Source organism: Rhizophagus irregularis, chromosome 19 (assembly GCF_026210795.1).
Source record: "Rhizophagus irregularis chromosome 19, complete sequence".
Classification (NCBI taxonomy): Eukaryota; Fungi; Glomeromycota; class Glomeromycetes; order Glomerales; family Glomeraceae; genus Rhizophagus; species Rhizophagus irregularis.
In genome coordinates this window covers 2,302,620-2,317,383 of record NC_089447.1, presented here as the reverse complement: position 1 = coordinate 2,317,383, position 14,764 = coordinate 2,302,620, and the positions used below count along the sequence as shown (strand labels likewise).

The following is a 14,764-nucleotide window of genomic DNA, read 5'->3' as shown; positions in this document are numbered from 1 at the left end:
ATGTTTCGGCAGTTTCGCAATTGACAGGTTTCGTTTCAGCTGGCGTTTCGGCTGCTTTCGGCACTATATAAGCAGCTTTCACTTTTCAGTACAGCCAAACAGGTTTGCAAAAGAACCTTATTTGGCAGTTAGCATTTTATCGACTTTTCACTATTTTCCTTTTTATACGACTGCAAACAATTTAAATCCCTTTTTCTTCCTCAGGTCATCAATTCAAAAAAAAGATTAAAAATTTTTTCAGATAGAAAGCTGTCTAATCATCTGGACTATGCAGTTATCTCAATTTCACGCTGTTCACATTTAATAAAGTAAGATCCAGCTTTATACTCACCTTCTATTTTTTCATCATCATGACCTAATTTACATAATGGGCAAATGTAGTTCCCGCATGATGTTTCATCAGTAATCCCATAATAATCGAAATTTTCACAATTACATTTTCTATATAGATTAAGATATTGATCTAATATCTTGTTGTAAAAATAGGACTGGTTATAAGTTGGGTTCGTCTTAGGCATTGGTCGAGATATAGGTGAAATATTTACTCCAGATTTTGAAGATGTTTGTTCCTCTGATGTATTAATATGTGACAACTCAGAATTTTTCTTATCACTTCCTGAACAAGATCAGAATGTGACAATTCAGAATTTTTCTCATCACTTAACAGTGTCTTTCAGCTGAGTACAGGTGGGCAATTCTATCTTAATGCTATAGTCAACTGGCATATTATCAGGACCCCGGATATCTAATATAAAGGTCATAATGGACTTTTGGCCAAAAACACCCTTTTTTGCTGAAACTCAAAAAATCGTTTTTTGTAAATATCTCAGCATCCAGTAATTCAATTTTAATGAACTTTTTTTTTATTTTGTAGCCCTCATTTAGCTCTACAATTTAAAAAATAGTTCATCAAAATTGGACTACTGGATGCCGAGATATTTACAAAAAACGATTTTTTGAGCCCCTGAAAAATGGGCCAATCTGCCGAAAGTGTGACTTATGACCTGTTTTGGAGATATCTGGGGTCCTATATTATCTATGATATACTGAATGTCTTTATACATTATTTTTGAAATACTGCTAACAGAGAATGAATGTATTTGATAAATTTTATCCATGCTTATTGCATCAAAAAACTTTCAGAGTTTCTTGACCTGCTCAATTCTTTTCCATAAAAGTGCATCAGAAGTATCTGCAGGAAGCTGAGCTTTAACTTCCATATTTAAAATTCTACTGATAGCATTGGATTTTGGATCAACTTGTTTTTTAAATGTTATTTCACTTCATCTCTAAATAAGAGCTTTTCCAAATTGACAGTAACATATAATGAATGAATGGCCTCTTGGACTGCACAATCAGTAAAGTTCTCAGTATCGAGAAGTTTCTTATACAAAAGAAAAAATGTTGTCCCTATTTTTACTGCTGAGAAATTATAGCTTTGTACTAATTGCTTTAGGCAAACATCCAAAGAATTCGAGCTCAGCTCACCCATAATATTAGAACATTTGGTGCTTGAATTCTCAGATGCTTTCTGAATGAATTTCTCCCTTTGTTCTTTCTTGCAAAGTGCTTTTTTGTTAACAGATACCTGTTTACCTGTTTCAGGAAAGATGGGTTTCACTTTTACAAGCTTCTCATCCCACTTTCTTTGCCTTATCCCATCACTGACAATTTTCTTATTCATTTCATCCAGAAAAGAGACCATCATCTCTTCCTCCGATAGCTTGATGTTTGCGTTATCACCAGGTGATCTAATTATGGGCTGGTCTATTACAGGATCAGGTATATCGTGGAAAGCATATGGCTGTAGTACAGCTAATATCTCTTTTTCTCCAACAGAGACATGTAGCTCAGATGCTAAGAAGTGCTGTTCCTTACGTTGAGCTCAGGAATCGAAATTATGTCTTAATTTTGCTAATTCAGCTTTAAGCTTAGCATTCTCAGCTGAAATATCTATACTATTTTTCTCCAATTCTTCAATTCTGATCTTGTGTCTGGCATTCTCAGCATCACGCCTGGCATTATCACCGTCTGCCACCCGCGTAAAGTCAGATTCCCTGCTTCTGTTATATGTGCTCTCAGCGAAACATTAACATTCTTGCTTGGTTTAGTTTTATTACTACTTAACTTTCAAATTGCGATAGCTCTCGCCACGATACTTCATCCTTTCTCTTTTTTCAAATTTACGATAGTCCTCTTTACGAAAGTTTATATTTTATTCGTTTCATAATTCTTGTTATGACATTAAATTCACCATGTATTTGTCCAATTAAAATTAATTAAGCGAACGTTACAATAAAGTTTAGGGCGAACCTATTACCTTTAAAATAACATTACGCTTCACTAACAATTAATTAAACAAAATTACTTTTTCATCATAAGAAAATAGTAACAAAAACAATCGAAACAATTAATTTTCATATAAAGGGTATTTTATTTATTCTTCATAAAATTCACAATTAACTAATTTACTTAAAGTTTTACATCATATCTGACGACTGTGGAATTCACTTCCCATTCCGCTCCTATTTAAACCAACTTTCTTATTCTTTCTTTTCCTACTTCTTATTTCTTTCTAATATTTTATATGTTATCTTTTATGCGCTATCTTATATGCTATTTTATATGTTATCTTTTCTAATATGTTATACTATTTTAATATGCTATCTTTTCTTTAAAATAATCTTTCGCATATTATGTCGTAAAGATATAATCCATCTTTTGTGGCTGTGCTATCTTTTCTTTAAAATAAAATAATCTTTCAAATATTATATCGTAAAGATCCATCTTTTGTGGCTGTGCTATCTTTTCTTTAAAATAAAATAATCTTTCAAATATTATATCGTAAAGATCCATCTTTTGTGGCTGTGCTATCTTTTCTTTAAAATAAAATAATCTTTCAAATATTATATCATAAAGATCCATCGTTTTCGTGGCTGTGCTATCTTTTCTTTAAAATAAAATAATCTTTCAAATATTATATCATAAAGATCCATCTTTTGTGGCTGTGCTATCTTTTCTACTGCGTCTCGTCAGCTATTCTTCTACTGCGGCTGCAGTTCATCAATATTTTACATGTTCCTATTTTTTTTGTTCCTTTAATTCGCTATCCTTCCTTTTTTATATGATTTATCATTTGTGGCTTATGATTACTCCTCCTAATTGTTCCTATTGTTGAACTTGATAAACTGGTTGCTAAGCCACATCGATCAACTCCCCACTTGATCTATTGGTTCTCCGTTAATCATTTAATAAACATTACATCATGTAGATCATTCCTTCTCCTAAAAGTTTATCCTTTCCGGTTAATTTTATCCAATCATGTGACTTTCTATCGTTTGATCTTTTATTCCATATTATTCCTCCATATTATGCGATTACTTCAGTATCTATGGCTACAGCATTCTCTTCAATAATCTGCCTCAACTTTGCGTTCTCAGCCTTAAGTTCAATAATACGCTGTCACAATGATTCAACCTTAGATGTCATGATCAATAATATTCTATAGAAAATATGAAATATTCAATAGTCCATTAGTACATATACATTCTGCTAAGAAAAATATGTAGGTTATGATGTCACTTCCTAAACTGAAATTAGGAAGTTTTGACCACGTGTTTTTCCTGAACCAAGTTTAGGAAGTTTTGCCAAAAAATTTTTTTATTAATAGAGGTTTATTAAAGTAAACAACTATTATACAAGTAGGCATCATTATGACAAACTTATTTGTTATTTCTCTCTTTTGAGACGACAATAAATTTTAAATATGAAAATGAGTATGAATAATAGACAGAAGAAAGAAATGTCTTGTAATTGGTTGTTAGTTGAAAAGACCCATTTCTGTGAAAAATCAGCATAGGATCAATATTGTGCATCCCACGCATTCAAAATACAAAAGACATAATAATCGTTAATCGGTATTATAAACTTAGCTAAAATTAAGAAATTATGATATTATAGTATCAAATTAAATTGCAGCATTATGATATTACAATATTTATGATTTATAGCATTTAATTACAGTATTATAATATATGTCATAACCATAATAATAATTCTGACAGCATTTATAATTGGATTCTACAATTTAAAAAAAAATTTATTGAAATTGAATTATTAAATACTAAAGTATTTACAAACAATAGTTTTTAAATTTTAGCAAAAAAAGATATATAATTGGGTAATTTTAACGCTCACCTCAGGTGAAAATCACCTGGTCATATGATTTTTAAAATTTATACATGTAAAGTAAAACTGATTTTTTAATAAATTATAAATTAAAAATTTTCCTTTTTACTTTATTAAAGCATTATAAAATTTGATAGCTAAAATGTTGACCAAAATGGTGAAATTATATTCTTAGCAAGAAAAATTTGAAAATTAGTACCATTATGAAAAATACAGATATCTTTGCAAACATAATACCTACACTCATGAAAATTAAAATATAAGTGTTTTCCACCTTGCTGAACAATGTTCACTTAATAAAGAAAGTCGATTTCATTTGAGTAAAGTAGTAAAATTACGCTCTGAATTTAATAAACAAAAAATGAAAAATTCGAAAATTATTGCCATTACGTAAACACGAATATCTCTACAAGTATTATACCTACGCTCATGAAATTTAAGATATAAGTAGTTTCGACATCGGTGAACAACAATTACATAATAAAGGAAGTCGATTTCATTTGACTAAAGTAGTGAAATTACGCTCTGAAATTAAAAAACGGAAAATGAAAAATTCAAAAATTATTGTTATTATAAAAAACATGAATATTTCCACAAGTATTATACCTACGCTTATGATATTCAAGATATAAGTAGTTTCGACATAGCTGAACAACTATCACTTAATAAAGAAAGTTGATTTCATTTGACTAAAGTGACGAAATTACGCTCTGAAGTTAGAAAATATAACACGAAAGAAATTTAGAAATAAATATATGAATTGTATAAAATACCTGTAGCTTCACAAGATATAAGTAACAAAACTGAGTCAAAGTGTTTAATATGTGTTAATAACAAAGCTTTTAAAATTTTTTTTAGAAAAGAAATTTTTTTTTTTTATAATCATAACGTGATAAATAAATAAATAAATAATTGTGAAATGTAACACAAATCAAAGGGGTGAATTTCACCTAAGGTGATTAAAATTAAAAAATAACCTAGGGTGAATTTTAAATTAATTCAAATTAATATCAATTTTAATTTTTAGTAAATTATATATAAACTGAATTCTAAACAATATATATAAATTGTTATATAATATACAATGCTTTTTTAATTCACTGTAACAACGAATTCACTATACCCATTTCACTATTGCGAATAGGGCTCTGATCGGTTCAGTTCAGTTCAGTTTTTGCAAAAACTGATACCGAACTGAATTGATCGGTATCAGTAATTACTGAAAACTGAACCGATTTACTGAGCTTTTTTTAAAAATATGTTTTGTGAAAATTGAGTAATTAATATAACCATTTATTTATTATCATTTATTCTATTGAAATGAAAATATTTATTATTTACAGCAGTACATGTATAATTTTTTATTTTTGGTTCGTACAAATTCCCAACTAGCGATCATCCATACAGTACATGGCTTTTTTTACTATGATAAAATATTAATTTCTATAAAAAATAAACTACTATATTATTTAAAATCCAATATATAATAATAAATAATAGCAAATTTTACTGATTATATTTTTATTACAAATATATATAATATTTGCTGCAATTATAAAATTATATATAAGATCAAACTTATATAATATAATATTAATAAAATAACTTATAACTAATTTTGCTAAAATTAATGCTAAAATTAATCAATAATATCTATTTATATTATTTAATAAGAATTTCTAAAATAACTTACAATTAGAAAATATAAAATTTTAGTATTTTAAAATATAATTAAGTAAAATTAATTAAATTATGTAATAGTATTATAAATTCTGATAAAAAGTTAAAATTTTATTTTTGACAAATTTTTAAAAGCTGAAAAAATTTATTTTAAGTTTTATTTATTATAAATTTAATAATTGTTTAATAATAATAGAAATATTTATTGATATATAAATAAGAAAATAGATAATATTTATTACAGTATATATTATATATAACAAAAATTTTTTTCTTTTAATTTAGTAAAAGAATTAGTTTTTAATTACAATTTATTGGTTTTAATAATATTTAAGTTTCTTGAACTTCTTGTACATCCTGAGGTATTTCAGATATCATTTTTATCTTGGCAGCATAAGTGCAGAACTGAAAAAATTATAAGTATTAGTCTCAGATACATTAGCTTTTTGAAGATCTTACTTAATTAATAATAGAGACTTCAATTACCTCATCAAAAAGAATATGACCTCCTTGGTTTATATCAATTTCATCAAACTTTGCCTTAAGCTCTTTATCTGAATCTACATTTATTCCCATGATCTCATATCCTTTTTTGAATTCGTCAAAATCAATATGTCTATCATTGTCTATGTCAAGTTTCTTAAATAATTGAAACAGATTATTGTAATAATGAAGAAGGTCGATGAGACGTCCAAATTCTTTGAAGTCAATAAAACCATCCTAGCAAAATTTGCATGTCAAATGTTAGGCTTTAATATGTAAAATAAAATATAAATGTAAAAAGACATACCTGTGAAGTATCAGCAGCTTTGTAAGCTCGCATAATGGCAGGCTTGTCTTCAGCAAGGTATGGGTAGATTTCAATAACAGCTTTATCAATTTCAGCAAGGGATAGAATACCATTACCATTATAGTCAAAGATATTAAAAATCTATTGCATAATTAAAGATGAAGTCAGTATCTTAAAGGATATGAAGTATCACCTCTAAAATTAAAGTTACATTAGTTACCTTTTTAATTTCAGTACGATCTAGTTTATTAGTAGTGGTAACTGCACTGGTAGTTTTACCAGCTGTCTTTTCATCTAATGTTTCAGAAGGTTTGCTCGTATCATTATTGTCCAATTTTATAGAAGTTTCACTAATTTCTTTTTCGTCTAATTTTTCGGCAGACTCAATTTGATCTTTTTGAATTTCTTGTGCTTCCTGTGCATCTTGAGGTATTTTGGACATCAATTTTATCTTGGCAGCATAAGTGCAAAACTGCAACCAAAATATTTAACATAAGAATTAATCTCAAATACACCATATTTATTGAAGACTCCATTAATTAATAATAAGAATTCCATTTACCTCATCAAAAAGAATATAACCTCCTTGGTTTGTATCAATCTCATCAAATTTTGCTTTAAGCTCTTCATCCGAACCTCCATTTATTCCCATGAGCTCATATCCCTTTTTGAACTCATCAAAATCAACACGTCTATCATTATCTATGTCAAGTTTCTTAAATATTTGAAACAGATTGTTGTAATAATGAAGAAGGTCAATGAGGCGTCCGAATTCTTTGAAGTCAATAAAACCATCCTAGTAAATTTTGTACGTTAGGAATGTTATTCTTCAATATATTGAATCCTAAATCTACAAGACTAACCTGCGAAGTATCAGCAGCTTTGTAAGCCCGCATGATGGCAGGCTTGTCTTCAGCAAGATGCGGGTAAATTTCAATAACAGCTTTATCAATTTCAGCAAGGGACAGGACACCGTTACCATTATAATCGAATATGTCAAATATCTATTGCGGTAATAAAAGATAATGTTCGTAATTTGAAGAATGTGATCCTACTCTAAAATAATATTATACCAGTTACCTTTTTAATTTCTGTTCTATCTAATTTATGAGTTGTTGTGATAACTGTATTTCTAATTTTTCCAACTTCCTTCTTATCTAATTTTTCAGAAAGTCTTCTCGAAGATTTGCTTGTTTCTTTATTGTCCAATTTTCCAGAAGGTTTGCTTGTTTCTTTTTTAACAGAAGGGTTTCTTAAAAGTTTGCTGGCTTCTTTCTTGTCCAATTTTCCAGAAAGTTTGCATGTTTCTTTCTTGTCCAACTTTTCATTTCCAGAAAGTCTTCTTAAAGGTTTGCTAATTTCTTTCTTATTCAATTTTCCAGAAGTTTTGCTAGTCTCTTTCTTGTCCGATTTTTCGGAAGATTTTGTTTGAGCTTTCTGAATTTCTTGAGTTTCTTGTACATCTTGAGGTATTTCAGATATCAATTTTACTTTGGCGGCATAAATGCAGAACTGAAAACAACCAAATATTTAAAATAGAAGAATTAGTTTCGGATATGTACGCGGTTTAAGACCTTATTTACTAATAATAGATATTTCTTTTACCTCATCAAAAAGAATATAACCTCCTTGGTTTGTATCAATCTCATCAAATTTTGCCTTGAGCTCTTCATCCGAACCTCCATTCATTTTCATGAGCTCATATCCCTTTTTGAACTCATCAAAATCAATACGTCTATCATTATCTATGTCAAGCTTCTTAAATATTTTAAACAGGTTGTTGTAATAATGAAGAAGATCGATAAGGCGCCCGAATTCTTTGAAGTCAATAAAACCATCCTAGTAAAATTTTTTACATTATAACGTTGTTCTTTAATATGTTAAGATAAATTCCGAAATCTTTGATGGAACAAACCTGTGAAGTATCAGCAGCTTTGTAAGCCCGCATGATGGCAGGCTTGTCTTCTGCAAGATGTGGGTAGATTTCAATAACAGCTTTGTCAATTTCAGCAAGGGACAGGACACCGTTACCATTATAATCGAATGTGTCAAAAGTCTGTTGTAATAATAAAAGATGAAGTTAGTGCCTTGAAGGATATGAAACATCCGTCTTTAACATTAAAGTTACACCGGTTACCTTTTTAATCTCGGTTCTGTCTAGTTTTGTAATTTTATTAGAAATCTTCTTGTCCGATTTTACATTTTCAGAAAGTCTTCTTGGAGGTTTGCTTGTTTCTTTCTTCTCCAATTTTACATTTCCAGAAAGTCTTCTTAAAGGTTTGCTGATTTCTTTCTTATCCGATTTTCCGTTTTCAGAAGGTAGTCTTCTTAAAGGTTTGCTGATTTCTTTTTTATCCGATTTTCCATTTTCAGAAAGTCTTCTTAAGGGTTTGCTGGTTTCTTTTTTATCCGATTTTTCGGAAGGCTTTGTTTGAGCTTTCTGAATTTCTTGAGCTTCTTGTGTATCTTGAGGTATTTCAGATATCAATTTTATCTTTGCAGCATAAATGCAAAACTAAAACCGAATATTTGATATAAGAATTAATTTTAAATGCACTAGTTTTTTTGAAGTCTTATTAATTAATAAGAGAGATTTATATTTCTTTTACCTCATCAAAAAGAATATAACCTCCTTGGTTTGTATCAATCTCATCAAACTTTGCCTTAAGCTCTTCATCCGAACCTCCATTTATTCCCATGAGCTCATATCCCTTCTTGAACTCATTAAAATCAATACGTCTATCATTGTCAATATCAAGTTTCTTAAATATTTGAAATAGGTTATTGTAATAATGAAGAAGATCAATGAGGCGTTCGAACTCTTTGAAGTCAATAAAACCATCCTAATAAATTTTGTACATTAGAAATTTTATTCTTCAATATGTAAATAAATTACGAAATCTCCGGAACAAACCTGTGAAGTATCAGCAGCTTTGTAAGCCCGTATGATGGCAGGCTTGTCTTCAGCAAGATGTGGGTAAATTTCAATAACAGCTTTATCAATTTCAGCAAGAGACAGTATACCGTTACCATTATAATCGAATGTGTCAAAAATCTATTGTACAAAAAAATGAAATTAGTAATTTGAAGGATATGAAACACTCGTCTCTAAATTAAAGTTACATTGGTTACCTTTTTAATCTCGGTTCTGTCTGTATTGGTAACCGAATTTATAGTCTTGCTGGAGATCTTCTTGTTCGATTTTTCATTTCCAGAAAGTCTTCTTAAAGGTTTGCTTGTTTCTTTCTTGTCCAATTTTACATTTCCAGAAAGTCTTCTTAAAGGTTTGCTGATTTCTTTCTTATCCGATTTTCCATTTTCAGAAAGTAGTCTTCTTAAAGGTTTTGTTTCTTTCTTATCCGATTTTACATTTTCAGAAAGTCTTCTTAAAGGTTTTTTGATTTCTTTTTTATCCGATTTTTCAGAAGGTTTTGTTTGAGCTTTCTGAATTTCTTGAGTTTCTTGTGCATCTTGAGGTATTTCAGATCTCAATTTTATCTTTGCAGCATAAATGCAGAACTGAATAAATCAAACATAGAAGAATTAATTTCAAATAAACTAGACTTTTTTTGAAGATTTTATTAGTTAAAAATAGAAATTTCATTTACTTCATCAAAAAGAATATGACCTCCTTGGTTTGTATCAATCTCATCAAACTTTGCTTTAAGCTCTTCATCCGGACCTCCATTTATTCCCATAAGCTCATATCCCTTTTTGAACTCATCAAAATCAACACGTCTATCATTATCTATATCAAGCTTCTTAAATATCTGAAACAGGTCGTTGTAATAATGAAGGAGATCTATGAGGCGTCCGAATTCTTTGAAATCAATAAAACCATCCTAGTAAATTTTGAATATCAGAAGTGTTATTCTTCAATATATAAATAAATTACGAAATAAACTAGACAAACCTGTGAAGTATCAGCAGCTTTGTAAGCACGCATGATGGCAGGCTTGTCTTCAGCAAGATGTGGGTAAATTTCAATAACAGCTTTATCAATTTCGGCAAGGGACAGGATACCGTTACCATTATAATCGAATGTGTTAAAAATCTATTGCAGTTATAAAAAAACGAAGTTATTATCTTGAAAATATGAACATCCATCTCTAAAATTAAGGTTACACCGGTTACCTTTTTAATTTCTGTTCTGTTTAGTTTATCAGCTGCATTTGTAGTTTTTCTAACTTCCTTCTTATTCAATTTTTCAGAAGGTCTTCTTGATAGTTTGCTCGTTTCTTTCTTGTCCAACTTTCCAGTAGTTTTAATAGCTGTCTTCTTACCCAATTTTTCGGCCATGTTTATCAGTTGAGAATTTGTCTGGGAACAAAATTTTGGGGATGTATCTTCCAACTACCAATTATATATAATGAGGAAAAGTTATGCATGCCACAAAGAAATATGTCGGTTCAAACATAGTACAACACTCTAATTTAAGAATTTATTACCGAGAATATATTAGAAATTGTTTAATAAACTACTTTATATGCATGTTCGGGTGTGTGTTGTGTGAAGAATTTCTGTGCACATAATGTATACAATAATTAATCTTATCATTAACCGGAGCTTAAAACTTCGGAGAAAGTTACCCTGCACTCACAAAAGAAATTATCGAATTCTAGATGTAACTATTCATTTGGCTATATCCGAGAAATACAATGAAACGTTGTATGAAATATTAAGAATTGATCGACTCCAAAACAATTTAACTTTCCATTAAATATCGACATCATGCATCAAAACCAATATTTAAAGTTAGATTACAAGAAAATTCTTTGTTGTTACATGTTTTCATGTTTCCATGCATTTTCATCTGCCAAGAACTTTTTTTCCTGAAAAATTTTGTGTAATCCGAAATTGTAACACAAGAAATTGATATTTTCATGCAACAACCTTATTGACAATAACATATATAGACCTGAATTTTGAAATAGTTTACATTAAAATCTATTCCTAAGATGAAAGAGGAAATGTTAGAGAAATTAGTACATTAACTTTTTTAAGAGACATAAAAAAGAAGAAAGAACAATTAAATGGTGTTCCTAAACGAAGGACTTTTCTTCTCGTGGAAATGAAGTGATTTAAAAAACGTTCTAAATTTGTGTCACAATTGTTATAAAATCCATTACTAGCTTTTCAGCATATAAGAATATAAGAATTTGATCGAATAAAAAAGAACTCGTACAAATTTGCTTAATGATATTCGTTTGTTTGCTATCAAACTAATTACCGAGACCAGAATCTGTCAGGGTCGTTGGGACAAAAGAAAACGAATGCTCATAATAGATATAATACAAGTGCATTTAGTGATTTCTTTCATTCATTCCGATGAAATCGGGGTTCAACTTTAATAACGCTTTTTTTTCTTCGTTTTCTTTGAATACTTTTACTTTTCTTACAGTTTAAGTAATATACTAATTGCTTTCTTTTTGTTTGCCATAAAGCGTTGCTTTAGAATGATTTTGATGAAAATTGATTATTATAATAAATATAATTAGCCTAAAAAACCTATCTCTAGTATTCAATTTCGTAAATTCTTTTAACCTTTTTCTCCCAGATTTTTTTGGGTTGTTCAACCCGAATTGAACCAGAAATATCCCATTACCTCCATAGAAACAGAATAAGATCAATATAGCTTACAATAACGAAAAGTGATAGTGATATTTATCACTTTTCTGTTTTTTTGGAAAGTAATTGTTAGATTAAATGAGTGTCTTCTTTTAAAAATATGGAAAGCACGTACTGCATTTATGCTTTTGCTAGCCCGATTCTGTTCTATTCATCTTTGAACATCACGTTAGTGGTTTTATTTAACCGAGAACTATTTAGTTTTTACTGTAAAATATTGTATATATTTGAATATTTTGTATTATTCTGCATAAATTCTTTCTATTTTCTAATCTTGCATCCTCGAGTTACACGGAAATCGTTGGATAATTCAAATTAAGGGAGGATAATAGAAAACTAAATAAAGGTATTCTGATTTTAACTTTTCTTTTAAAATACAAAAATGTAAAAAAAATGAAAATGAAAATTGATTTGAATTCCTAAAATCTCTTGGGCATTTTTAGGATTTAACAAAAAAAAAAAATTTTTTCTTAAAATAAAATTAATCGCGGACCATACCAATTTTACAATTATGTTTAACAAATCCCCGAATCTATATCTGATATTTAAAAATACATGTATTATCCTATGTAAAATTTATTTAAATCATGTGACTTTAATGTCATATAACAGTTTTATTATATGTATTTTCTTTTTTTTTACTATTATTAAACATAAACAAATTCACTATTTTATATCCACTCTAAAACTTACAATTGTCATATCTTTTAGGTCGTGTAAATGAAAATTGTTAAATATGTATATAACAAGAAATTCGCAGAGGAAATTATTTAAGAATAAATAGAATAAATGGCATACTTTAGTGATTGTCTAATAAATTTTTTGATCTAACCGGCATATCTTCCTGGGCAATAACACTCGAACATGTAATTGTGTTAAAATATCTGTACTAAATTAGGATTAGTCAAATTGGTTGTACTGTATAAATATACTTAACTAGATTTACATACCAAAAATAATTTTATATGCGGTTAGAATCGTTAGAATCATGTCATTGTTATTTTTCTTGGAACATGTAATGAGAATTGTTATTACTATTTATAATTGTGTGTTTGTGTAAATTAAATTTGCTTCTAATGGATATTTATTTTAATAGACTAAAATATGGGTTTCCATACTGATATTGTGTTTATTAAATTATATAAGAACTTTTCATGTTGTGTTTACTATAGCAGGTGGTGTGTTTACGAAAATAACAGGTAATTTAATCGAAAAAAAAAATCGAAAAAAAAAACAAATATCTTTAAATATATAATTATTTCGTTTTTTTTTTCAGTTAGTATATTAAAACAAATAATTCGACAACCTCGTCCATATCACGTAACCATCCCAACTTCGCAATCTATTACAATAAAACAAAGAAAATCTTATGGAATGCCATCTTCACATTCTGCAATAATAATTTATTTTGCAACTTTCATATCCCTTCAATTATTTAATGTAACTACTAATTCATCTTCTTCAGTTAAATTATTTTCTTTTTTACTAGTTTTTATAATAGCTTTGTTGATATTATGGTCTAGAATTGAATTAGGTCATCATACAACAGCCCAAGTATTAATGGGTATGCTTTTAGGTATTATATTTGCTATATTTTGGAACAACTTATGGGTGAATTATTGGATGCCTTTTTTACTTGAATTAAAATTGGATGGTCAGTTAAGTTATGTTGAATTAGAGATTATATGGAAATTGGTTGATAAATTTATTAATGAGAGGGGTTGGGTGGAAGAGAACCTTAGAATGGATTATTTTTATGGCAACAATTAACTGTTTCTTTTCATTTAATAAAACTTAACTAAGTAAAGATCGGCATACTAATTCACGACGTTCTTTAAAGTTCCTCAAGCCTTGTTCATTTTTTTGATTTCTTTACTGAAAAATTTTGAATATAAAATATATACAATCATATACAGTGACACCTCTATAAGTGCACCCCCCTTGGGACCATAGTAAAAAAATAATACTAGAATGTATACTTAGTGAGGGTGTGCATTTATGGAGTAAAATATTAAGAGCTCTTATAAGTTGGGACCAGGCCCAAGAGAATTTATATATTGCGTACACTTATAGAGGTGTCACTGTAGTATATAATAATTCTCTTCTTCCAATAACATTTTTGATATCTAAAGTGTAGAAAGTTGAGTCAATTATTTGATTTAAAAAGAAAAATAGCTTTATAACCTTCCGAAATTAACAAAAAATTGTGCAGTGACTAACTTTTGAGCAAGCGACTCTAACAGAATGTTACCTTGTTTCTCTCTTTATAATTAACATTACTATTATAAATATTATATTAATTCAACTGCTTCAATTATAAGATTCTTTATTTCGTTTACATTAATAAATACAATGCTTTCATTGTCTTCTCAGGTTCTTTCTCTCAATTACAGGTTAAATCGGTGGGTTTGTTATTATTCATCGGCTTATTTTCCATTTTATGCAATTGTTAATAATCTCTTTATCTTTTAAAATGAA

At 28.7% G+C, this 14,764-nt stretch overlaps 3 protein-coding genes across 3 annotated transcripts; 1 reads left to right on the top strand and 2 right to left on the bottom strand.

The window, feature by feature from the left end:
- Positions 1 to 2,694: 2,694 nt before the first annotated feature.
- On the bottom strand, positions 2,695 to 2,925 carry OCT59_011050 (uncharacterized protein; the record flags this gene model as incomplete). Its single annotated transcript, XM_066136261.1, has 1 exon — positions 2,695 to 2,925. One exon carries the CDS (start codon positions 2,923 to 2,925, stop codon positions 2,695 to 2,697), a length of 231 nt encoding a protein of 76 aa, XP_066000905.1.
- Positions 2,926 to 6,198: 3,273 nt separating this feature from the next.
- OCT59_011049 (uncharacterized protein) lies at positions 6,199 to 10,957 on the bottom strand (the record flags this gene model as incomplete). Its single annotated transcript, XM_066136260.1, has 16 exons — positions 6,199 to 6,273; positions 6,355 to 6,588; positions 6,659 to 6,799; positions 6,879 to 7,130; positions 7,221 to 7,454; positions 7,522 to 7,662; positions 7,739 to 8,170; positions 8,264 to 8,497; positions 8,574 to 8,714; positions 8,796 to 9,173; positions 9,268 to 9,501; positions 9,573 to 9,713; positions 9,791 to 10,177; positions 10,267 to 10,500; positions 10,572 to 10,712; positions 10,793 to 10,957. 16 exons carry the CDS (start codon positions 10,955 to 10,957, stop codon positions 6,199 to 6,201), a joined length of 3,564 nt encoding a protein of 1,187 aa, XP_066000904.1.
- Positions 10,958 to 13,274: 2,317 nt separating this feature from the next.
- Positions 13,275 to 14,056, top strand: OCT59_011048 (uncharacterized protein; the record flags this gene model as incomplete). Its single annotated transcript, XM_025314002.2, has 3 exons — positions 13,275 to 13,301; positions 13,383 to 13,485; positions 13,563 to 14,056. The coding sequence occupies 3 exons, from the start codon at positions 13,275 to 13,277 to the stop codon at positions 14,054 to 14,056; spliced, it is 624 nt and encodes a 207-aa protein (XP_025186085.1).
- Between the last annotated feature and the right edge of the window lie 708 nt (positions 14,057 to 14,764).